The sequence below is a fragment of the Panulirus ornatus genome, chromosome 4 (genome assembly GCF_036320965.1).
Source record: "Panulirus ornatus isolate Po-2019 chromosome 4, ASM3632096v1, whole genome shotgun sequence".
Lineage (NCBI taxonomy): Eukaryota > Metazoa > Arthropoda > Malacostraca > Decapoda > Palinuridae > Panulirus > Panulirus ornatus.
In genome coordinates, this window is record NC_092227.1 from 5,757,690 (window position 1) to 5,784,458 (window position 26,769).

The 26,769-nt window shown below is 39.3% G+C and overlaps 1 protein-coding gene across 2 annotated transcripts in view; it reads left to right on the forward strand.

Annotated features, from left to right (window-relative positions):
* The window catches only part of nonC (serine/threonine-protein kinase Smg1), a 455,954-nt gene that overhangs the window by 407,647 nt on the left and 21,538 nt on the right, over positions 1-26,769 (forward strand). For both annotated transcript variants that reach the window (XM_071692708.1, XM_071692701.1), the window contains exons 57-62: positions 2,024-2,198; positions 8,242-8,369; positions 17,173-17,330; positions 20,877-21,041; positions 21,213-21,360; positions 26,032-26,192. In XM_071692708.1, the coding sequence (XP_071548809.1) occupies positions 2,024-2,198; positions 8,242-8,369; positions 17,173-17,330; positions 20,877-21,041; positions 21,213-21,360; positions 26,032-26,192 (935 nt within the window). The remainder of the gene's footprint in view (positions 1-2,023; positions 2,199-8,241; positions 8,370-17,172; positions 17,331-20,876; positions 21,042-21,212; positions 21,361-26,031; positions 26,193-26,769) is intronic.

The window sequence follows — 26,769 nt, forward strand, 5'->3', positions numbered from 1 at the left end:
AAAGAATATCATCAGTAGATCTTCTCACAGAAGCCTTACTGATAATCAGAGAGAAGGCAGTGAGATTCATGATGTCTAAGGGTGTGGGAGTTGAGGAAGGATTCAAGAATTTTGGAAATGATGGGTGACAAAATAACAGGAAAATAGTAGAGCAGTCACCCCACTTAGAGATGGGTTGTGCCAGTGCATGCTTCCAAGAAGGAAAAGTTCTGGTTTTTAACCTGAAACAGTACAGATGAGCTTGCATGTTCAGGAGCTTGTTCTTTCAGCACATGAGGATGGATGCCTTCTTGCATCCAGAGAGAAAAGAGTTTTTCAAGCAGTTTGAAAAGAGATTATGGGCAGGGGCATAGGATTATTAAGCAGAGCATCAGGGGATGAAGGAATGTAAGAGTCATCCAAGGTAAAGTTAGAGGAGAAATGAGAACCAAAGAGAGTTGCTTTGTTTTCAGGAGAGACAGGCTTGCTGTCAGAACAGAAAAGTGGAGGAAAGGTAGATTGACAGAAGTTGTTAGCAACACCCTTAGTTAAAAACCAGAAAGCCCCATCAGTGGATGATGAAAAAAGGGTATTGCACTTCCTTTGAATATAGAAATGCTTTGCCTCTTGGACAACATGCTTCCATTGATTATGGGCATTTGTGAAATGCTGAATGGGAGTTGGAGGAAGGAGAGCTTTTCCAAGCCCAATATGCCTGATACCTTGCCTGAGTTGCATCAAAACATGAATGGTTGAACTATGGATTGGAAGAAGACATTGTTTTGGAGGAAGGAGGATAAATGCTTCCATTCCAGTAACAATAACCTATGCAGTGCATTTGGCCGAGACAAAGGCATCACTACATAAGAAACAGTAAGTTACCCAAGGAGAGTCGGAAAAAAACGTAAGTTATTTTGGTCAGCTTTGTTGAAGTGCCACTATTTATATGTAGAAGGGGCTGCTAGAGGGGGAGATCCCATTAAAAGAGTTACATCTATGAGTGTGGTGAGATGAACCAATTGGAGACAAGATTGTGTAGCTTCAGCATGAAGGATTAGAGGTGAAAAACAGACTCAGAAAATTAGGGGTGGTCGCAGGAGTCAGGAATATGGGTGGGATGGGTTATAATTTACTCTAGATCATTAAGAATGGGGAACATGAGGGCTTCAATTCCCCCACCATTCGTATGGGGGGAATTCAACCAGTCCTCATGACAAAAGTTGAAATCCCCTCTGTGGAGAATCTTGGCTTACAGGTGAGAGAATGTCATACCCCTTATGGCAGGAGTTTAGACAGTCAAAAAAATATATGATATTTGTAGAGTTAAGAGAAGAGTAAGTGAAACAAAAGGAAAACAGTGGTATTTGGGAGATAGACCTTGAGCCAGATAACTTTAGAGTTTGGGGACTCAAGGTAGTTGAGGCATGCCATGGGTGTTTTAACATTCGAATAAACACAGACACCCCCTTTGAATCAGAATCACAAGTGATTATGGTTAGATATGAGAGAGGGGCTAGTGAAAACTCCTTTGGGGATCGGGTTACAGGGAGAAGTAAGATATTAGCAGAGGCACTAAACAGGTGATTTTCAACAGAAGAGAGATAACTAGAAGGACCATAAATGCTGATATGATGAATAGAATGAGAGGCAGGTCTGTTAGAGAGAGGAAAATCATGGGAGCAGCTAGTGCTACAACTGTCTGAACACTCTCTCATTGGTGGTAAACAAGGAGCAATAGGTTTTTTGACTCTATCAGGATTATATTTATCAACAATTGTTTAGACAGGAGATAACAAGGGAACTTAAGCAAAGAAAATAAGTACTATATGTACTGTATTGTACTGCACAGTATTCCATTCCGTTGATTTACATGAGGGATGCATTCCTAGAAAAGGGTGTGCTTATCAAATTTGTGGATGCAGAGCAGACATAAGTGAGTTACAGCACTGTGCAGGAAAACCTATGCCTCATTGATATGGTTTTACATTAGTATTTTATTAGTAAAACTTTTTTGAATTCTTGACCAAGAAAGGTTATATTTCAGGTTACATAGAGGCACGCGATGTAGGCACAGAGGGTCGGGTAAGCTTGGAAGGAGTAGTTCAAGAAGCACTAGAGTGCTGCATGACTCGTCATGGTCTTGATCCAGCTCTTCCTACCTCTGCTGCTACCACACTCACACATCATTTAAATGCTGTCCGAAAGAAGTTACTGCTAAGGTATGTTTTCTATTTCCTTTCATGAATTAATGTGTTGGATCTGGAAGCATACTGAAATGTAGTCTTGTTTTAATAGGTCATACTATTTTGAATTTAAGAAATGTTTCCAAAGCTAATTGGATAGAAAAGAAAACAAACTCTTGGATTTCAGCCTTAACTATGTTCACATTCATTGCTCAGATTCCTGGCTTTCTCTATTATATTGCTCCATGCATGATCTTAACTATGATGCTACTTGTATGGTCAAGGCTGGAGTAAGATTGGCAATCTCAGTCTTTAAGGACCCAGACATTACTCACTGCTATGCTGTTTTTTAACAAGACACTGTTCAAACTCCATAAACACAACCTTTAAATTTTCAAACCATTGAATATGTAGATAATGAGCAGTTCTTGAGAAGTTGTAAGTATAGGACAACTGAGGACATAGCATGAAATTAAGAAAGAATTGAATAAGACGAATGAAAATATGATTATTGTAGACAGCATACAGAAATTAAAAAAGTTGTATGATAAAAATTGTTCAAGAGATAGGACTCCATGAATGTAAGACTCCCTCCCCATTCAGTACAAATGGTTAATTACAAATAACCTCCTCTTACTCAAGGGTTTAATCCTTGTACTTATATTTAGTACTCAAAAGCTTATGCCATTATTGATTAAAGAAAAGTGCAGATGTCAGGGTTAGATGAATTGATAGTCTTACATCTTGTAATGTCTAATGCAGGTCCTTTTTACACAGTACATAGGTGATAGTGTTAGCTGCATCTCATGTCTCTGTTGCCATGTGTATGTCCTTTAGTAGCTTAGTATGAAATAGAACAGTTTTGATAGTTGCCGGACTTATTTCATTCATGCATGTTGGAACAGTTATACAATACCTTTGTATAATGAATGTTTGATTATCTGCCAGTGTAATGATTTGCAAAGTGCAAATTACAGCTAGAGAAGGGATGTAAGTGAGTGAGGCTATTTCTTTCTTGAAATTGGCAATTGTGACTAACCATGCCCAATAGCTGCTGCCCATCCTAATCAGTTTTTGTGGAGTGATGGCTTAGAAACCCTCTCACCCCCTTTCTTTCTTGTGTTTTAGTATGTAAAAGATGGAACAGGAGAAGAAACTAAGTAGGGAGTGTTCATCCTCCACAAAAGATCATCTAGGGTGTCTGAATGCGTGTGAATGTAACAAGATGAAAGGAAAGGAGAGATAAGTTATTTTTTTGAGGAAAGAAAATTTTGTGTTCTTGCTCTGAGTGAAACAAAGCTCAAGGTTTAATGGGGAGAATGCCCTGCCTCTTTCTCTTCTACCTAGTCATATATTGTACTTGATCACCATTTCCTGCATCAGTGAGGTAGCACCAGGAAACAGACGAAGAATGACCCATCCACTCATATATATATATATATATATATATATATATATATATATATATATATGGGGATAGGGGATTAAGAATACTTCCCATATATTCCCTGCATGTCATAGAAGGCGACTAAAAGGAGAGGGAGTGGGGGGCTGGAAATCCTCCCCTCTCGTTTTTTTTTAATTTTCCAAAAGGAGGAACAGAGGGGGGCCAGGTGTGGATATCCCGCAAAGGCCCAGTCCTCTGTTCTTAACGCTACCTCGCTAACGCGGGAAATGGCGAATAGTTTAAAAGAAGAAAAAAGAATATATATATACATATATATATATATATATATATATATATATATATATATATATATATATATATATATATATGCAAGAGTTTTGGAAAGAGGGGTATGTATGAAGTCTGTTGGGGATGAGAGAGCTTGGGAAGTGAGTCAGTTGTTGTTCGCTGATGATACAGCGCTGGTGGCTGATTCATGTGAGAAACTGCAGAAGCTGGTGACTGAGTTTGGTAAAGTATCAGAAAAAAGAAAGTTAAGAGTAAATGTGAATAAGAGCAAGGTTATTAGGTACAGTAGGGTTGAGGGTCAAGTCAAGTGGGAGGTAAGTTTGAATGGAGAAAAACTGGAGGAAGTAAAGTGTTTTAGATATCTAGGAGTGGATCTGGCAGCGGATGGAACCATGGAAGCGGAAGTGGATCATAGGGTGGGGGAGGGGGCGAAAATCCTGGGAGCCTTGAAGAATGTGTGGAAGTCGAGAACATTGTCTCGGAAAGCAAAAATGGGTATGTTTGAAGGAATAGTGGTTCCAACAATGTTGTATGATTGCGAGACGTGGGCTATGGATAGAGTTGTGCACAGGAGGATGGATGTGCTGGAAATGAGATGTTTGAGGACAATGTGTGGTGTGAGGTGGTTTGATCGAGTAAGTAACGTAAGGGTAAGAGAGATGTGTGGAAATAAAAAGAGCGTGGTTGAGAGAGCAGAAGAGGGTGTTTTGAAATGGTTTGGGCACATGGAGAGAATGAGTGAGGAAAGATTGACCAAGAGGATATATGTGTCGGAGGTGGAGGGAACGAGGAGAAGTGGGAGACCAAATTGGAGGTGGAAAGATGGAGTGAAAAAGATTTTGTGTGATCGGGGCCTGAACATGCAGGAGGGTGAAAGGAGGGCAAGGAATAGAGTGAATTGGATCGATGTGGTATACCGGGGTTGACGTGCTGTCAGTGGATTGAATCAGGGCATGTGAAGCGTCCGGGGTAAACCATGGAAAGCTGTGTAGGTATGTATATTTGCGTGTGTGGACGTATGTATATACATGTGTATGGGGGTGGGTTGGGCCATTTCTTTCGTCTGTTTCCTTGCGCTACCTCGCAAATGCGGGAGACAGCGACAAAGCAAAAAAAATATATATATATATATATATATATTTTTTTTTTTTTTTTTTTTGCTTTGTCGCTGTCTCCCGCGTTTGCGAGGTACTGCAAGGAAACAGACGAAAGAAATGGCCCAACCCACCCCCATACACATGTATATACATACGTCCACACACTCAAATATACATACCTACACAGCTTTCCATGGTTTACCCCAGACGCTTCACATGCCTTGATTCAATCCACTGACAGCACGTCAACCCCGGTATACCACATCGCTCCAATTCACTCTATTCCTTGCCCTCCTTTCACCCTCCTGCATGTTCAGGCCCCGATCACACAAAATCTTTTTCACTCCATCTTTCCACCTCCAATTTGGTCTCCCTCTTCTCCTCGTTCCCTCCACCTCCGACACATATATCCTCTTGGTCAATCTTTCCTCACTCATTCTCTCCATGTGCCCAAACCATTTCAAAACACCCTCTTCTGCTCTCTCAACCACGCTCTTTTTATTTCCACATATCTCTCTTACCCTTACATTACTTACTCGATCAAACCACCTCACACCACACATTGTCCTCAAACATCTCATTTCCAGCACATCCATCCTCCTGCGCACAACTCTATCCATAGTCCACGCCTCGCAACCATACAACATTGTTGGAACCATTATTCCTTCAAACATACCCATTTTTGCTTTCCGAGATAATGTTCTCGACTTCCACACATTCTTCAAGGCTCCCAGAATTTTCGCCCCCTCCCCCACCCTATGATCCACTTCCGCTTCCATGGTTCCATCCGCTGCCAGATCCACTCCCAGATATCTAAAACACTTCACTTCCTCCAGTTTTTCTCCATTCAAACTCACCTCCCAATTGACTTGACCCTCAACCCTACTGTACCTAATAACCTTGCTCTTATTCACATTTACTCTTAACTTTCTTCTTTCACACACTTTACCAAACTCAGTCACCAGCTTCTGCAGTTTCTCACATGAATCAGCCACCAGCGCTGTATCATCAGCGAACAACAACTGACTCACTTCCCAAGCTCTCTCATCCCCAACAGACTTCATACTTGCCCCTCTTTCCAAAACTCTTGCATTCACCTCCCTAACAACCCCATCCATAAATAAATTAAACAACCATGGAGACATCACACACCCCTGCCGCAAACCTACATTCACTGAGAACCAATCACTTTCCTCTCTTCCTACACGTACACATGCCTTACATCCTCGATAAAAACTTTTCACTGCTTCTAACAACTTTCCTCCCACACCATATATTCTTAATACCTTCCACAGAGCATCTCTATCAACTCTATCATATGCCTTCTCCAGATCCATAAATGCTACATACAAATCCATTTGCTTTTCTAAGTATTTCTCACATACATTCTTCAAAGCAAACACCTGATCCACACATCCTCTACCACTTCTGAAACCACACTGCTCTTCCCCAATCTGATGCTCTGTACATGCCTTCACCCTCTCAATCAATACCCTCCCATATAATTTACCAGGAATACTCAACAAACTTATACCTCTGTAATTTGAGCACTCACTCTTATCCCCTTTGCCTTTGTACAATGGCACTATGCACGCATTCCGCCAATCCTCAGGCACCTCACCATGAGTCATACATACATTAAATAACCTTACCAACCAGTCAACAATACAGTCACCCCCTTTTTTAATAAATTCCACTGCAATACCATCCAAACCTGCTGCCTTGCCGGCTTTCATCTTCCGCAAAGCTTTTACTACCTCTTCTCTGTTTACCAAATCATTTTCCCTAACCCTCTCACTTTGCACACCACCTCGACCAAAACACCCTATATCTGCCACTCTATCATCAAACACATTCAACAAACCTTCAAAATACTCACTCCATCTCCTTCTCACATCACCACTACTTGTTATCACCTCCCCATTTGCGCCCTTCACTGAAGTTCCCATTTGCTCTCTTGTCTTACGCACTTTATTTACCTCCTTCCAGAACATCTTTTTATTCTCCCTAAAATTTAATGATACTCTCTCACCCCAACTCTCATTTGCCCTTTTTTTCACCTCTTGCACCTTTCTCTTGACCTCCTGTCTCTTTCTTTTATACATCTCCCACTCAATTGCATTTTTTCCCTGCAAAAATCGTCCAAATGCCTCTCTCTTCTCTTTCACTAATACTCTTACTTCTTCATCCCACCACTCACTACCCTTTCTAATCAACCCACCTCCCACTCTTCTCATGCCACAAGCATCTTTTGCGCAATCCATCACTGCTTCCCTAAATACATCCCATTCCTCCACCACTCCCCTTACTTCCATTGTTCTCACCTTTTTCCATTCTGTACTCAGTCTCTCCTGGTACTTCCTCACACAAGTCTCCTTCCCAAGCTCACTTACTCTCACCACCCTCTTCACCCCAACATTCACTCTTCTTTTCTGAAAACCCATACAAATCTTCACCTTAGCCTCCACAAGATAATGATCAGACATCTCTCCAGTTGCACCTCTCAGGAGGTAAATAATTTTTCAAATTGTCAATGAATCTACTGTATTATTGTTTGTCTGGTCCATTATATCTGAAATCCATTATATTGGGTATGTTACTTTGAAGGTTTACTATATACATTTATGTTTTAGACATATGGAGAGAATGAGTGAGGAAGGTTGACAAAGAGGATATAAATGTTAGGAGTGGAGAGGACAAGGGTAAGGGGGAAACCAAATTAGAGATGGAAAGGTGGAGTGAAAAATACTTTGAGTGCTGTCATCCTGATCACTCAGGAGGGTTAAAGGTGTACATGGGATAGAGTGAATTGGAACGATGTGATATATGGGGCAGTGTCCTATCAAGAGACTTAACAAGGGCATATGAAGCAACTGGGGGAAACCAAATAAAGGTTTGTGGGGCCTGATTTTGGGAAGGGGTCTATGGTTTCAGTACATTACACATGTCAGCTGGAGAATGTATTTGAGCAAATGAGACCTTTCTGCTTCTGTTCCTGGCACTACCTCATTAATGCAGGAAATGAGAAATGTATTAAAAAAAATACAAAAGGGGAAGGTTTCCAGCCCCCTCTTCTTACTCCTCTTAATCACCATCTTTGATGTACAGGAGGTACATGGATAGTAACCCATAGGAGATCTTAACTTTGATAATGTACCTCATATTCATTATAGAGTTATTGTTTTACATAAACTTTTAGACAAATCACTGTAACTAAGAAGAGTTCATATGATTAAGATTTCCTCTTGTTTAGTTGAAGTCATTCTTGTCAAAAAATGTACTTCAGGCACTGGGAGGCTGAGGCTGAAGGGTTGCGGACAACTCATCAACGAATTACATCTCAGCATCTTGGTCATCAGTGGTACCATGAAGACATTCTCAAGCAGCGTGTAGTTGCTCCTCCTGTGCAGCCAAGTAAATTCTTATCTTTTTCAGAATAGTGTTCTGCTTGGAGGACTGAGTTCTATACTAAGATATTGAAAAGAAACATTAAATTTGATTTATTGTGGATATAATGTATTGAATTATTGGGAAATTTATGTGAAATATCATGTATCCTTAGTGTGGGATAGGTAAGTTTTTCCTGTAAACCCGTATCACACCTTCTGGAAACTTGCTGTCTCTGGTTTGATATGTAATGAGGAAATATTAATGAGTAGTATAAAAGAAAAGAAATAGGAATCACGTAAGATAATAGGAAAATTTCAGTGAAGAAAATTATTTTACTGTTCTTCGATATAATTTTTGAAGGGAGGATTAAATCTTTTATGATGACTTCACTCATAATTGGCATAAAGATTTAACCTTTCTAGTTAAAGTGCCTTCACTATAATCATTAATCATTAATCGTTCCCTTCAGGAATTCCCATCTAGGGGGTGGCCACAGCAAAAGTCACTTATCCCTGTCTCTACATGCCTCCTTCACATACACCATTCCATGCATTCTTTCACCATTTCTCTCCCTCTAGTACTCTTTCATTCTATTTCCCTATGTCACAGGTGGTTTTCTGCTCACGTCATGCATTCTCCTTGTAAACTCCTTGTCTTGAATTCTTTTCGTAAACTCCTTGTCTTGAATTCTTTTCACATGCCCATACCAGTTCAGTGTATTATGTATTACCCACTCTCCTTTAATCTTAATAATATTCAGCTTTGTAATCACTTAAATCGATTAGCACATTTTATTTGCATGAAAATCTCTGTATGTGCTTTTTCTAAATTTTGGTTGATTTTAGTTGTTAGATATTGACACTTTATGATAAACTGAACACCTAAAAGTCATAACATTGAAACCATTATCCTGTCAGATCCAGAGGAATTATTATTGCACCATACATGTATATTACTTACCTGTAATCATTAGTGGTAACACTTTTCTTTACACCCATCCCATGCTGTATGGATTAGATCCATTTTTGAAAAGTTGCTTACATAGCAAAGTTCCATACTGTACATCTCATTTTCCCCTTAGACTATTATTACATTATCTTTTAATGACATAATCTCTGTATATGCTTTTTCTAAATTTTGATTGATTTTAGTTGCTGGATATTGACACTTTATGATAAACTGAACACCTAAAAGTCATATCATTGAAACCATTATCCTGTCAGATCCAGAGGAATTATTATTACACCATAATGTAAATTACTTACCCGTAATCATTAGTGGTAACACTTTTCTTTACACCCATCCCATGCTGTATGGATTAGATCCATATTTGAAAAGTTGCTTGCATAGCAAAGTTCCATACTGTACATCTCATTTTCCCCTTAGACTATCATTATATTATCTTTTAATAACATAACCCCAGGACCCTTTCATAGTGCCCCTGCAGTTGTCAGGCTGCACTACAATCAGTAGTCAAGAAAATATGGACTCTTTTGGAAAGGGAAGTTCTTCAACGAGTTTGTACTAGTATTTTTCCCTTGACAATAATACAACCATGCAAAAGCTGACTTCTCACTCACAAAGGTACTTCATGAAGATGGAGTCCGGTAAGACCCATCCATGTGGATAGAATTTGGATGTAAAACATAATAAAAACACACATAAGAACCCAGAATGAATATAATATTGTTACAATTAGATGTTATTGGTTTTTTATTTTTTCTCCACACTAGGTAGGGTATACACAGTAAAAATTCTTGAAAAGCCAGCCTCTGCTTAGAGGTAAATTATACAATTATACATTATGGTATTATGTCTTCTCTTTGCTGCAGGGGCATACACAATATAGATTCTTAAATCATCCCCCCCCCTCTGCCACAAGGCAAAATACACAGTTGTTAATGCTTGTAGTGGCTTCCCAGGCATTGTTATCAAAAGAATTTTTCTGGTAGACTGGTCATTCTTTATGGAGGTGGCAAATAGGCATGTGTGAGATCTACATCCTCTCATTATGTAATAATTTGTGAAGTTGTAACACTGACACTCTTACAAAATACTATATATCTTTGATCAAAACCCTTAGTGGTTGTAGCATTTTATTTTCTGTTCACTGCAACTGGGGCATCCATAAAGATTCTCAAATTTCTTGCCTTTGCCTTAAACCAAAATATACATCAGTTAATGCTTGTAGTGGCATTGTTATTAGGTATTACAGCCCAAATTTTCTCCATACACTGCACAGGCTATGATCAGATGTCAAGTAGGCCTTTATGAAATTTATGCCTTCTCATTGTACAATGATTTGTGAAAGTGCGACACTCTTAGAAAATAATAGATATGTGTGAACAAAACCCATAGTCATCTTATTTGTTTGTGACAAGAATGTTTCCAAAAATACCACACATCTCAGGACATATGCCTGACAGTACTCCTGGTATACCATATATGTAGAACAGAATACAATCATAAGTTAAAGGATGTATAGCACATGTAAATATTGTTCTAGGTAGTCATTAGTAATAAACTTATGGAGATTGATTTTTGATAGCATTTGAGAATCTGCCATACAGCTTGAGGCTGAGCTTTACTCAGAATAGGGATAGGTTCTTGAAGGGGGTGGCTTCACTTGGCAGTACCCCAGTCTCCTCTTTTTGAGGGTAGGCTATAAACTGCTATGGTGGGATGTTCCTTCATTTCCTTTTAGTGCCCACAATGCCACCACTTGCAGACACATACATATCCAGCTCACACCCTCCATGTATTTTGAATGAACAGTCATTCCCACATTAATAACATGACCATAGATGCAATATTTATTTATTTATTTATTTTGCTTTGTCGCTGTCTCCCGTGTTTGCGAGGTAGCGCAAGGAAACAGACGAAAGAAATGGCCCAACCCACCCCCATACACATGTATATACATACACGTCCACACACGCAAATATACATACCTATACATCTCAATGTACACATATATATACACACACAGACACATACATATATACCCATGCACACAATTCACACTGTCTGCCTTTTTTCATTCCCATCGCCACCTCACCACACATGGAATACCATCCCCCTCCCCCTCATGTGTGCGAGGTAGCGCTAGGAAAAGACAACAAAGGCCCCATTCGTTCACACTCAGTCTCTAGCTGTCATGCAATAATGCCCGAAACCACAGCTCCCTTTCCACATCCAGGCCCCACACAACTTTCCATGGTTTACCCCAGACGCTTCACATGCCCTGATTCAATCCACTGACAGCACGTCAACCCCGGTATACCACATCGATCCAGTTCACTCTATTCCTTGCCCGCCTTTCACCCTCCTGCATGTTCAGGCCCCGATCACTCAAAATCTTTTTCACTCCATCTTTCCACCTCCAATTTGGTCTCCCACTTCTCCTCGTTCCCTCCACCTCCGACACATATATCCTCTTGGTCAATCTTTCCTCACTCATTCTCTCCATGTGCCCAAACCATTTCAAAACACCCTCTTCTGCTCTCTCAACCACGCTCTTTTTATTTCCACACATCTCTCTTACCCTTACATTACTTACTCGATCAAACCACCTCACACCACACATTGTCCTCAAACATGTCATTTCCATCACATCCACCCTCCTGCGCACAACTCTATCCATAGCCCACGCCTTGCAACCATACAACATTGTTGGAACCACTATTCCTTCAAACATACCCATTTTTGCTTTCCGAGATAATGTTCTCGACTTCCACACATTCTTCAAGGCTCCCAGGATTTTCGCCCCCTCCCCCACCCTATGATTCACTTCTGCTTCCATTGTTCCATCCGCTGCCAGATCCACTCCCAGATATCTAAAACACTTTACTTCCTCCAGTTTTTCTCCATTCAAACTTACCTCCCAATTGACTGGACCCTCAACCCTACTGTACCTAATAACCTTGCTCTTATTCACATTTACTCATAACTTTCTTCTTTCACACACTTTACCAAACTCAGTCACCAGCTTCTGCAGTTTCTCACATGAATCAGCCACCAGCGCTGTATCATCAGCGAACAACAACTGACTCACTTCCCAAGCTCTCTCATCCACAACAGACTTCATACTTGCCCCTCTTTCCAAAACTCTTGCATTCACCTCCCTAACAACCCCACCCATAAACAAATTAAACAACCATGGAGACATCACACACCCCTGCCGCAAACCTACATTCACTGAGAACCAATCACTTTCCTCTCTTCCTGTACGTACACATGCCTTACATCCTCGATAAAAACTTTTCACTGCTTCTAACAACTTGCCTCCCACACCATATATTCGTAATACCTTCCACAGAGCATATCTATCAACTCTATCATATGCCTTCTCCAGATCCATAAATGCTACATACAAATCCATTTGCTTTTCTAAGTATTTCTCACATACATTCTTCAAAGCAAACACCTGATCCACACATCCTCTACCACTTCTGAAACCACACTGCTCTTCCCCAATCTGATGCTCTGTACATGCCTTCACCCTCTCAATCAATACCCTCCCATATAATTTACCAGGAATACTCAACAAACTTATACCTCTGTAATTTGAGCACTCACTCTTATCCCCTTTGCCTTTGTACAGTGGCACTATGCACGCATTCCGCCAATCCTCAGGCACCTCACCGTGAGTCATACATACATTAAATAACCTTACCAACCAGTCAACAATACAGTCACCCCCTTTTTTAATAGATTCCATTGCAATACCATCCAAACCTGCTGCCTTGCTGGCTTTCATCTTCCACAAAGCTTTTACTACCTCTTCTCTGTTTACCAAATCATTTTCCCTAACCCTCTCACTTTGCACACCACCTCGACCAAAACACCCTATATCTGCCACTCTATCATCAAATGCATTCAACAAACCCTCAAAATACTCACTCCATCTCCTTCTCACATCACCACTACTTGTTATCACCTCCCCATTTGCGCCCTTCACTGAAGTTCCCATTTGCTCCCTTGTCTTATGCACTTTATTTACCTCCTTCCAGAACATCTTTTTATTCTCCCTAAAAGTTAATGATACTCTCTCACCCCAACTCTCATTTGCCCTCTTTTTCACCTCTTGCACCTTTCTCTTGACCTCCTGTCTCTTTCTTTTATACATCTCCCACTCAATTGCATTTTTTCCCTGCAAAAATCGTCCAAATGCCTCTCTCTTCTCTTTCACTAATAATCTTACTTCTTCATCCCACCAGTCACTACCCTTTCTAATCAACCCACCTCCCACGCTTCTCATGCCTCAAGCATCTTTTGCGCAATCCATCACTGCTTCCCTAAATACATCCCATTCCTCCCCCACTCCCCTTACTTCCATTCTTCTCACCTTTTTCCATTCTGTACTCAGTCTCTCCTGGTACTTCCTCACACAAGTCTCCTTCCCAAGCTCACTTACTCTCACCACCCTCTTCACCCCAACATTCACTCTTCTTTTCTGAAAACCCATACAAATCTTCACCTTATTCTCCACAAGATAATGATCAGACATCCCTCCAGTTGCACCTCTCAGCACATTAACATCCAAAAGTTCTCTTTTGCGCGCCTGTCAATTAACACGTAATCCAATAACGCTCTCTGGCCATCTCTCCTACTTACATACGTATACTTATGTATATCTCGCTTTTTAAACCAGGTATTCCCAATCACCAGTCCTTTTTCAGCACATAAATCTACAAGTTCTTCACCATAGATGTAATACACAAATTAAATGCCCTTAGACCACTAACTGGCACCAGATTTGGACAAGAAAAGGAATCCTTCAGCTTCCTCTACAAACATTTTATTCGTTTCATTTTAACTTTTGCCTCACTTGCCTGGTTTTCCATCTTCTCAAAAGCAAATATAATATAACTGCAAATGGGAAAGCATAATTCACTCAGAACAATCACTGACTGCTTAACAACAGCAGACACTCAACACCTACACAGTGAAACAAAGACCCTCCCAGTACAGTCCCGCCTCAACATGTTCAGCTATCACTTTTATGCAGCAGCACTAGACCCCTCCCACTCAAACCACTCATTAAGTAACCACCAACCTCCAAGTAGAAATTAGAATTTGCTGCTACCTCACACTTCAATAACCTGTAATCGCAGATCCCTTCCACCCCCAACAGATATGACAATGACAGAACACAATTGCACTGAAATAACCCAACAAGCTCTTAACATTTGACCTGCAAAGTCGGTCTTAAACTCCAGCCCACCAAACATACACCAAGCCAAAACCACATTCTCCAGACAGACACAAGTCACACACTCCTTTCAGTGCTGTAGACATCACCAATCTCTACAACACTATAGACACCATTTCAGCACATCTCAAGACCCTTCATACCCATGATTCATCTCCTGTAATGAAGGCACTGAAAACTTAGTACTCAGTTGCCCTGCACCCTCAGCACATAGACTCCACAAGGGATGGGGGCCCCCATGAGTGTAAAACTTGCTTCCCATACAGGATAGATTAATAGTTACAGCAGTTCATGATCTGTAGTGTAACTGGGTATTGGGAAGGTTAGTAACACCTGCATAGTGAGACAGAAATTCATTGGTTGTCAAGTTGCACTCCTCTGACCCAGGTAGCTGTCTTTTCTTTCTGCCTTCCCCACATGTTGACTACTGGCATTCTGTCAACAAACATACAATCTCTCCTTGTCATACATAACACTTGACCACAATTAACTCACACAGCTCATTCTTTGTAACTAGATTTTCCTGCAGTAAGCACTATGCACTTGCCCTGCTTTTGGCAAAGTGTTAGGAGCAATAAACAGTAGTAGTTAGGAACATTGAGGCAGGAGCATTAGATAGAAACATTAGATTGAAGTGGTAGGTAGGAACATTAGGTCGGAACCTCTGCGAACACTGCACTAGACTTGCCCTCTGCCAGTGGCTTGTTAAGGGTAAAGCACTAAAAGTTAAAAAGCAGCATGGGAGTTCACTGGTTATGGAGACTCCATTGCTGTAGCCACCCTCTTGAGGGAGTTCCAGTTGGGAGCAGGTGACAGAGATATAGATGGTCTTAACTGGTGATGTGGCTAGTTTTCTGAGTGCTGCAGGAGCCTCATAAAGATAAAAGGAACAACTGAGGCAGGAAGTAAATTGTAAGTAAGTAATCTTTCACATACAGATTGTACAATGGATACTAGGACTTCCACAATTAAACTGTTGAAATTAAGGCACAGAAATAGAAATATAGGTAATTTATTTACAAGACTTACCAGAGACTATAGCTATCCCTGCATAAAGTATTGTTTTAGGGAGATGTAGGGGATTACTGTGAGGGGCAGTAGAAATTATCTTCTTCATTTCCTAAGTTGTCTTTTCTGCTCCAAACTTTTTTGCCATTGGAGAAGCATTCTTCACTTTGGTTCCTTTACTGCTAATGGGACTTTTTGCATAGAATGTATCCAGAGACATCTGTTGTGAATGTTCTTTTATCTCATCATAGAGATTTTTGTAAAAGTGGATCAAAGTTTTAACTCCAGTTGAAAACAAAACTGCTGTGAAATATGAAGTTTCAGACAGTTGGCTCTCAGGCAGTTGCTTCGTAGACAATTAATCCAAGGTGGGTGGAACTTTCTCACACTTTTCTACTCTCCTGCAGCTTACTCATGTTCTAGTTGCATCATATCCACATTCAAAAGATCAGACAGATCATCAAATTTATTGAGTGGCCTGGGGCATTATATAAGATGAACCGTGTTTTGTTAGTGACTGAATTACACATAGGGTGGGGAAGTGGACTTTTTTTCCCATATGTGAAGTTGTAACATTATCCATGTTCCTTTTGAGGAGACATTGGCAAGCAGTGTCTCCACATAAGGTTGCTGTCTGTAATGACAGAAGGGTTGATATTGAGAGTGTCATATTAAATAATGCAGATCTCCTATCATCTTTTGCCCATTGGCTGACTCCTGTGTGGAGGTAAAGTGCAGAAATGCATATGAAGATCTGGTAATGCTTAAAGGCTTTTCTTCCTAGAATCACCTTCTTTAATGCATTCTTTATCATCAAATGTAATGCTGATGCTGTATTTGCTCTGAGATTGAAAAGCTGCTTCAAAATTTGTGTTATAGCTCATAATCAGTTTGGTCATACTGTCTTCAGATTTTTCATATGAACATAGTCCCCATTTTCTGTTTTAAGGATTTAGAGACAAGCTCATATTATCATTATAGATTGCCATTATGCCACCCAATTGTATGCTCTTTATTCAGGTACTGACTACTGATAAATTTGCCCTCCATAAGTTCAAGTTATCATGAGTAAAATCATCCCCAGATTTGTAGACAAATATACATAGCTTTTTAAGCATGAGTGTCTCAGCAGAAGTGAAAAGACTCCCTTTGGTGTTCTGCTTGTAGGAACTGAATTAAGATAGTGAAGTATTTGATTTTTACTTCCATTACCATATATGAATCAGTTGTAAAATTGATAAGGATAGCAGCTAAAGATAAGTTACTATAATCTGAAGAAAAGTGTGATAAGAGGATTAGATGAGATGGTAAAATTAGAATATATGAAAATCTTTGAAGACTTTATGGTACTAGGCAAGATTCTGTAAAGAATGTGTAAGTAGGAATGATGTAGTTAGCTTCTAAATGAGTGGAAAAAAGAATGCCAAGGGAGGACTTTTTTCTTTAGACAGCCCTGTATTCTTCCCATTGGACGTTTTGTGGATGAGTGTAGTCAGGCTCTGCAGTCCACAGTACACAATGATTTCTCCACATTTATGCATGTACATTCCCGCTTGTTTTCAACCCGTGGGTGCTAGATAACATAGACATTTAATCCTTATGCAGCTCGTGGTGCTCTACTTGGAGACTTGAGGAGTAGTGTTAGTAAACTTCTTGCACTACACCAGAATGTGTCAGAACTAAGGGAAAAGTATACAAGTCTAACAGGAAATGTTGAACAGCGGCTGAAATGGGCAGCTGGCTCTAATCCTTCAATTGCTAAGGTGTGTAGATGTGCATTTTTTGTCAGTATTATCCAAGTGTTGAATACATCATCTTGGCCTTTTTAGGTGACTTACATGTTATGCATAACCAGTGTAGAGTTTCCTGCTTTATATCAAGTTAACTTATCCTGACAGTGCTTAACATAAACGCCTCAGTTTTGGTACATCTCACATTTCATGATCTCATTCCCCTCATAAAAACATATCACATTCAGATCCTCCATTTTATCATCAGTCATTTCCTCTTTCCATAAGTCTGTCTGTCTATATATCTGACGCATCATTCCTCCCATTAACTTATTTGTGGGAAGATAGCCATTGTAGAAAACTGGCATGCTCCATTCTCATCACAACTTCCTGGGTCCTCTTTCCAGTATATTCCCTTGCTTCTCTTTTCAAAAGTGCTGGCTGTCTTCTCTCTTATTGTTTCCTTGTACCTCACTCGTATGTATTTCATCTAGTATCCTCTTCACATGACTGTACCACATCTACGTATCTTGCTCAACTTATTCTGGGACACCACTCCCCATGTCTTTTCTTCTTTCTTAACTTCCTCATTACTTACTCCATCCTATTATCCCCAACACTCTGCATACTCACGCTCTCTCCAAAATTCTACCACTTATCTCCCTAACCACCCCATCCATAAACAAATTAAACAACCATGGGGACATCACACACCGCTGCCACAGTCCAGCCTTCACTGAGTACCAATCACTCTCCTTTCTTCCTACTCATACACATGCCTTACATCCTTGATAAAAACTTTTCACTGCTCCTAGCAGCTTACCTCCCATCCCATATACTTTTAAAACTTTCCACAAAGCATCTTTGTCAACCCTATCATATGCTTTCTCCAGATCCATAAATGCTACATGCAAATCCATCTGTTTTTTAAGCATTTCTCACACACATTCTGCAGAACAAACACCTAATCCATACGTCCTTTACCACTTCTGAAACTAGGAATACTAAACAAACTTCATGGTGTGACCTTGCCAGGCTGGCAAGGTCACACCATGAACAGAAGAAGAAATGGCTATATTTTCTTACATCTGTTCAGGCTGCTGTGTGTAATGCACAAAAATCAGAACCCCAAACCAGAACAAGGCCATTGACTACTTCATATGTCCTGGTTCAAGCCAGTCTTCCCCTGTATACCACATGACTTCAGTTTGCTCTCTCCCACACAAGCTTCACAACCTCCTGCATGTTCAGGATCCAGACACCTGAAGCATCTTTCATTCCATCCTTTCACCTCTTCTTGACTTCCTTTTTCTCCTGCTTTTCCTCCTTTAGCAAGGTAGTATTAGGGACAGTTGAACAGTGCACTTGTGCACATCCAGTCTTTCTCATTGTCATGTATAATGCACCAAAACCAGAGCCTGCCATCCACAACTAAGCCCCACAGACCTTTCTCTACCATGATTCAGCTCAGCTCACTGACTGCACAGCACCTCATATACATCATCGATCCAGTTACTTCTATCCAGTGCATGCTTCTCACATTTTTTAATATTCTGGCCGCAATGCCCCAAAATCTCCTTCATTTCATGTTTGTCTCCTTTTCAGTTCCTCCATCCTCATACTACTTCGTCACTTTGCATATAGATCCTCTTAGTCGTTTTTGCTTGTCATTTCCATGTGCTCAGTCCATTGTAGCACACCCTGGTCAACTCTCACAATCAGACTGCACTTACTGTGACTTGTATCTCATTTCTTACATGAACAGTCAGTGTCAAATTACCAGCACATCCACCCTTTAACTTTCCTTTTCTTTCAAGGCCCAAGGCTCACATTCATACAAGGATTGCTTTTAATGCTGAATGTGCTACACCTTAAAACATAGCTTATTTGCCCAAACAGACACTGACCTCTCCTTCCATATGCTATGACTCACTCTGCTCATATTACTCCAATGCTGCCTTTGCTCTCAGGTATCCAAAATACTCCACATCTTCTAGGTCCTCCCCAGTTTAACTTATACTCAAACCATCCTCTCTGACCTTCCTGTTGCACCTCATTCCCTAACTCTTGTTCTTATTAACAGTGAATTTTTCCCTTCATACACTCCCCCAAGCTATGATGCCGGCACCTAGAGAATCTTTCTGGACAGCAACTAATTCATCTCCCTAACCCCGCCACCCCCTGCATACTGTAGACCCTTACATATACTCGCCTAACGAGCTCATTCATTGACCAGATTAACAGCCATGGTGGTATCACATGTCCTTGGTGCAGACCATCCTTTCCATAACATATCTCTTGACAGCATGCAAACAACTCATTCTTTGTAACCTAGATTTTCCTACTGTGAATGCTACTTGCTAGCCATGACTTCTAGCAAGATCATGCAGCAAGTACTCCCTTCCTACCCACATGTATGCCTAACTTTCCAGATTAAAATTTCTGTTTTTAGTTGCTGTCATCCCTTGCCATATATTCATAGCCTCGCCATTAACTCTATCATACACTTTTTACAGGTCTATAAAAGCCTCTTAAGAATCCCCCTCTTTTAACAAGTATGTTTCTCAAAACGTTTTCTAAGCAAACACTTGGTCCACACATCTATCTCTCTACTAAAGCTGTATTGTTTCATCCCAGTCTGATGATCTGTACTTGCCATCATTCTCTAAATCACCACTTTCCTGTAGATTTTACATGGTATGCTCAACTGATTTATACCAGTTGGAAACTATTTACCACCATACTCTAAGAATTAAACCCTGTCCCATCTTTGTTTAATTCTCGTAGTATAGCAGTAAACAGTTTGCATCATAAGCCACTTGTCCCCATTAACCACTTACCTGCATTCTCCTAGCAATGGAATCATTGAACAGCAACACTCTTACCCCATTTCTTGAATAGAAATATGCTGCAGTTCCTTCCACTCTTGCTGCTTTGCCTTACTTCTTCTTGCACAGTGCTTTCATGACTTCCTTTCTTTTTACCATAACTTGTGCCATGAGTCTATCATACTGGGAGCCACCTCGTCTTAAGTCCACCACATCCACCTCCTCACATGTAACATTTATCAGTTTTTCAAAATATTCTCTCCATCTTTTCCTCACATCTTTCCCTGTTACCATTTTCCCATCTGCTATGCACTGTGTATGTTTTGTAAAAGTATTACTGTACTGATTGAATACAGTAATATAGATAGATTCTGTATGTTTTGAATGTTAGTCAGTAGTATTGTTGAATTGTTCCATTTGCACATTGTCACACATTTTTGGAAACATTCCTTATGGCCACAGTTTAACCTGCTAATCACTGAGTTAGCTTATGTTTTTGCATGCTAATTAAACAAGGCAAGCTAATGTGCTTACAATCTAGCAAATTTTGATTTCATGCAATACTTTTTTGTAAGTGTTATGTTGAATAGGGGTCCTACATATCTAGTAAACAGATTTTAGTTTTGTTTGAAGGATAGCATGTCATTAATATCGTTTAAGGTTCATGGTGATGTAGGTCAGTGGTTAACCTTATTCATTGATGGCTATGTTTTATGCTTATTTTTTAGCTTATTTTTTTAATCTTCTGTAGGCCCTGGAAGAGTTCAGCAGTGGTGTTGAAGTAGCTCTGAGTGGTGTAGCAGAGCTGCTTCAGAGAAGTGAGGAGGTTGCCTCACTTTGTAATGCAGTGTTGCATTATGAAGCACTGCGTACACATACTGTGGATGCTATTACATGGGATGGTAGTTTCACATCGGTGAGTGTCTCTTTTTGTCATCATGTATATGTAAATACTATCCTTTTATCTATTCTTAACACAACGAATTATGTAGTTGCTTTTATAGTTTACCAGAGTTACTACAAGTAAGATTGTTATCTTGAAGGATATTCTTAACTTTATAAAACACTCCAAACATCATTCCAACAGGTTCTCAATACGTGCCAAGAGAGTTGCATGTTATTAGAACGTTATCATACATCTGTAAATCCTCAAGAAGAAGTTTTGGTATCCCTTTGCCCATTACCAGCAGATGTCAATACTCAGTGGATCCAACAGGCATCAGTTGCTGTATCAGGTAAATGAAAAATATATTTTGTTTCATTTAGTTTTTAAATAGAGAATTTAGAAACTAATGAAAAGACAGCTACCTGGGTCAAAGGAGTGCAGTTTGACAACCACAGAATTGCTGGCTCACTATGCAGCTATTTATAACCGTCCTGATACCCAGCTGGGTAGTATCAATAATATACCTTCCAATCAGAGAGATATAATACCAGTACTATCTACCTGGGTATTGAGAGGGTTAGCAACAGCTGCGTAATGAGCCAGCTCCTCTGTGGTTATCAAATTGCCCTCCTCCAACCCAGATATATGTCTTTTCTTTCTACCTTATGTACACATGCACAGTTGGCATTCTATCCACAACCATACAATCTCTCCTTGTCACACATAACACATGACAACACATAACTCATGCAGTTTATTCTCCTTAACTCTAGATTTTTCTGCAATGAGCACTTTATGCTATTCCTTCCTTTTTCGCAAAATGGTTATAGTAATAGATAGAAGTAGTAGGCAGGAACATTATGTGAAATGTTAGGTAGAAGTAGTTGTGGGAAATATTAGGCAGGAGCATTAGATAGTAGTTGGGTGGAGCATTAGATGAGAATATTATATAGACTTTAGGTAAAAGTTGAAACTCTAGGTAGGAGCCTCTTGAAACACTGTCCTAGAATTGCCCTCTGCCAGTAGCCTGTTGAGGGTGAGGCATGAAGGCTAAGAAGTGGCACCGTAGTTCTCCAGTTATGAAGACTCTTTTGCTGTAGCCAACCTCTTCAGGGAGTTCCCAAAGGGAACAGGCATCAGACATTTAGATAAATAGATAAATAATGTAATATTCTAGCAGCACTTTTAGGAAGGATAGTGGAATGGAAGTTGAGGTGCCAAGAGCAACATTATATAGAGAGGCATTTTTCAAGAGTTTTACAGAATGAAAATCTTTTGAGAAAAATCAATTGGAATTTCAAAAAGAATTATAAGCCTTTCTGGAAAGAGATGAATAAGAGTAGAAGAGAGGTGTGCATAAAGAGTGGAAGAATATAACATTAGACAAGTCTTGGAGAAAGCTGACAGCAAAAGATAGAATATGTTTGAAATGGAGAGAATGTTTTAAAGAACTGTGTGACAAAGATTTTGAAAGATACATTTTCACTGATACAGAAAGAATAGAGGTGAGGAGAGAGAAATATGTATTTGGAAGAAGACATTTACAAAGGTGGAAATAAGAAGAGGTAGGTTACAGAGTGGGGAGTGAGTTGGCAAAGAGTGAAGGTGAAACTGACCACCATCAACAGTATAACTATGAAAGTGTACTTCATACCATGTGGTCTCACACTGAGTAGGTTTCACTGTCATGGCAGTGTTGAATACATTGGAACACTTGTTGTAGGATATGTACATGCTCCTCTAGGGGTCTTGCTGTGTACTAATGTATCATGAGTAGAGACATCCACATCCTTGATTCCTGCCAAGAACTTCCTCTAACAGGACTTAAAATTTACTGATATTGATGTAAGCCTACAGGTGTACTAGATGCAATCACTTTTACTTTTTACATGATGTGAGATCTGGAAAGATGCTTTTTCTTTATCAGTCTTAAAGAAAAGAAAATGTGGACTTTTCATTATTGTCATCTTTCTCAGTTTCTTGGATTTCTTATGTAGCTGAGTCATTAAGCTTATAATTATCAGTTGTGATCTAAATATAGGACAAATCAAGATTAAGCAAGAAGGTTGTTAATGATGTGAGGAAGTATTTTTATAGAATAAGAGTGATGGATGAATGGAATAAGATTGAAGACATGATTAATGCAGTCAGCGTACAGAAATTTAAGACGTTATGTGATAGAGAATGTTCAAGAGATTGGTCACCATGAATGTAAAACTCCTTCTCCATACAGTACAAAGAGATGATTGTACACTGGCAACTCAATTGTAAGGCTTGTGTATTGAGGCTCGGTTATAGAAATGATGGGCTTATCTGTAAACATCCTTGATCAATACCTGTTCAACAAGAAGATTTTTATTTAGTGCAGCATCCTTCAGTGTCTTATTTAAGTGCAGCTGTATCATGTTAAGCTTACCTACTTCATTTCTTTTTGGCAGCACTAATGAGATTCATGTCATGGGATGCAAAATATTACTTGATGAAGTTCAGGCAGTGTATCTGCTTGAATTTTCTGATAGTTGTAGCAATCATAGTCCTACTTGGGATGTATAGTACTTCTTAAGCCTATTAATGTGAAACCTCTTGGTCTCAACTGCAATTTTGATGAGTTTAGGTTCAAGATCTGAATAATCTCCTACAGACCTTTCCTGTGCATTAATAGTTTATCATAGTAGGGAGTAGTACCAGGCTTCTGAAGCTTAACCTTTTGGTTGTAGTAACTTTGTTTTACCTCTTGAGCTTTGTGAAGCTCCTGCTTGGCTAGCTCCACATACACTGAAATCATTTATCCATTAGAATGAGTGGACTTCATTGTTTGGTTGTTCTCACTACCTTCAGTTTGCTTAGGAATTTGGACTGGTATACCATACATTAACTGAAATAGTGAAAGTTTGAGATAGCACTGGGGACTTTCTTGGTAAGCTGTGTAACATGTCTACTCTTTCAGTTGCTTTTTTTTTTTCTTTCTTTCTTTTCAAAGTTTTCCATTGAACCTCTCATCCATTACACAGTGATAGGGAGTGGACCTCAGCCCCTCAACCAACATCAGGCAGAGAATTCCCTCCATCTTGGCCAAAGTAAATTGAATCCTTTTGTTACTCAGTACTTGACTAGGAATCCCTGTCCTTTGAAATAATTTGCAGGATGGCTTTACCTAAAGCCTTAGTCTCAATGTCTTGAAATGAGACCCTTCTCAGGCCAGCATATAATAAAGTCAACCAATGTCAGTGTATGCAAAGGTCCTATTATATCTACTGTTACACATTGAAAAGAATTCTAATATAATGAGTAGTGATTGAATGGGGACTTGCTACCTGTCCAAAATCAACTATCTTTTGACACATATCACATGACCTCATAAGTCTGGTGATTTCCTGGCCCATTCCTAGCAAGTGAAAATGTTAAAGTACAAAGAATCCATGGGAACACTTTTTTGAAGCTATTTCAATTAATGTGAAGGTTAGTTCAAGTTATTAGTCACCAAGTCTTGAGTGTCTCACTTTTGGCCTTTTGAAAAATGTTGAACTGTATCTAGAAACTTGGTTCTGAAAGGCTAATGTATGGATGGATTACTGTAAGAAAGGTGTGAGAAGGGTTGATTTGACCTGTATTTGCATAATTTAATGTTTTTAAGTGATTATATAAGTGACTAGCATACTAAGGATATTTAGTCATTTTATACCATTAGTAAGAAGTTTTACCCCATGCAGCTGTTTTGTAAAGCTACAAAGTAGCTTCATATAGGATATGATAGTGTTAGGAAAAGATAGAGAATTAGTTTGAAGAATTATTTAAAATCAGGTTACTGTTATTTACTATTAGTTACTCAAATCTAGAAAAACAATTGCTTTTCAAAGAATGTTTCTTTTTCACTTATAGCTGGCAAATGTAGTCTTTCTGCATCTGTTTCTGGCTTTACCTTGCTAGCACAGGAAACAGTGATCAGTTATGAAAAATGAAATTGTGGAAAACCATCAGGTGCTACCCCTTCATAAAGAGGTGTAACCTTTATTAGAAATTATGCTTTAATGATATTCCAGTCGTATTTGCAAAATGGGTAACTGGAGATTGTATTCAATTGCTGATTATGATAGGGTTTTCTCCTGTTTACCCTTGACCTGCAGAGTTCATCTGAAATGACACTATAGTGTGGTAAGGAAGGAGAAAAATCTGAAAAGGAAATTTCCCTTAAAGGATATCTCTGGTATATGTTACTGAAGAAAAATTCTGAGAAAAGTAGTATACTTTCCTCTGATATTTGATTGGGAGGGTTTTGAGTGGATAGAAAAGACCCTGTTTGATGGCTCCCTATTTATGTAAGCATATGTTTATCATGGGCTTTTTCCTCAAGTGATTTAAAACTATGTGCACTGAAGCACACTACACACATTTTTTCCTGGTGATTTCACACATGCCATACATATCATTTACATATTTGTGGAACATACAGTATATGTATCTTTTATAAATTAGATACATTATTTATGTATTTACATATCATTTACACAGCAGAACATTACTCCATTCATATGAGTGAATACAAAGATAACTTTATTTTCATCAAAGAGATAATCAGTAATAAGAGAAGCTTTTCCCTTTGTTCTAAAAATTTCTAAAATAGTTGGTATGTAAATCTGCCTCTGTGCCAGGATGATATATTTACACTCTTTGATGATATTGGGTGACTGTGATGCATGTTTTTTTTTTTCCGATTGTGTTCTTAAGTTCCTAGTGACATCTTTTAATAAGATGGCGTCATAAATGAGTTGGGGGAAAAATCAGCATCCCCTATGGGGATGTGGTTGGATACAGCCACAAGGAGGCTTTCTTGTCATGGCCATCATCCCCTCCCAGGGAGAATGAGGCATCAGATATATAGAGAGATTGATAGAGTGTGTTTAGGAAACCGTCATGAAATACGATTTTTAAAGAATTTATTTTCCAAAGAAACTTTCAAAATTTTCTGGGTTAATGTTTCTTGTGTTAGCCATGTTTTGATAACTCTTTTATTTTTTTACAGATCACATAGAACTTTTGACTAAGTTGGTGGGCGATCAGAGTGGGGAATTAAGAAAGTCTGTTGACAGTGTACATTCTTCAGTAGTGGCATTACGCATCCATCTCACAACACATCATAAATTCATGTCTGATATTAGAGCTCTTCTTAAGAGTATGGCAAAGGTGAGCATTTTGCATGTAAGAGTGATGTTTAATAAGTCTGCTTCTCATAAAAGTTACATTTGATGTGTATTTCACCCACTTTTGTATACCTAATATACCATTTCCCTTATGTGATATGACTCATATGTAATCATTTCAGAGCATAATTTTTGTACGTTTCACTACATTTATCCATAGAGGCATCTTTTATGCTCACTTTTCCCTATTGTGTTAAGGTAGAAGCTAGCTAATAGACAAATTTAAACACAGAAATGACAAAAGATTGAGGAATCTTCCAAAAGGTCACTCTAACAAGGTTTGACATAGGATGTTAGTGAGAAAGAAATTTACCTATCATGATGTCAACTTTCATGCTTGTGTTGTGATCTGCTGGAGGTAATGGGAGGTTATTTAGGAAGAGATAGAAAGGAATATTAGAAGGAACTGCTCCATGAGGAACTCCATTGAATACAGACTTTATTGGCTTTAGTGGTGTAGCTACTGTGCATGACTGGCATGGCAGCCAAATATGAAAATGGCCAACCATGTGTAATCATTATCGTAGAGGGTGTGTCAAGTATCTTTTTCATGGGAATGT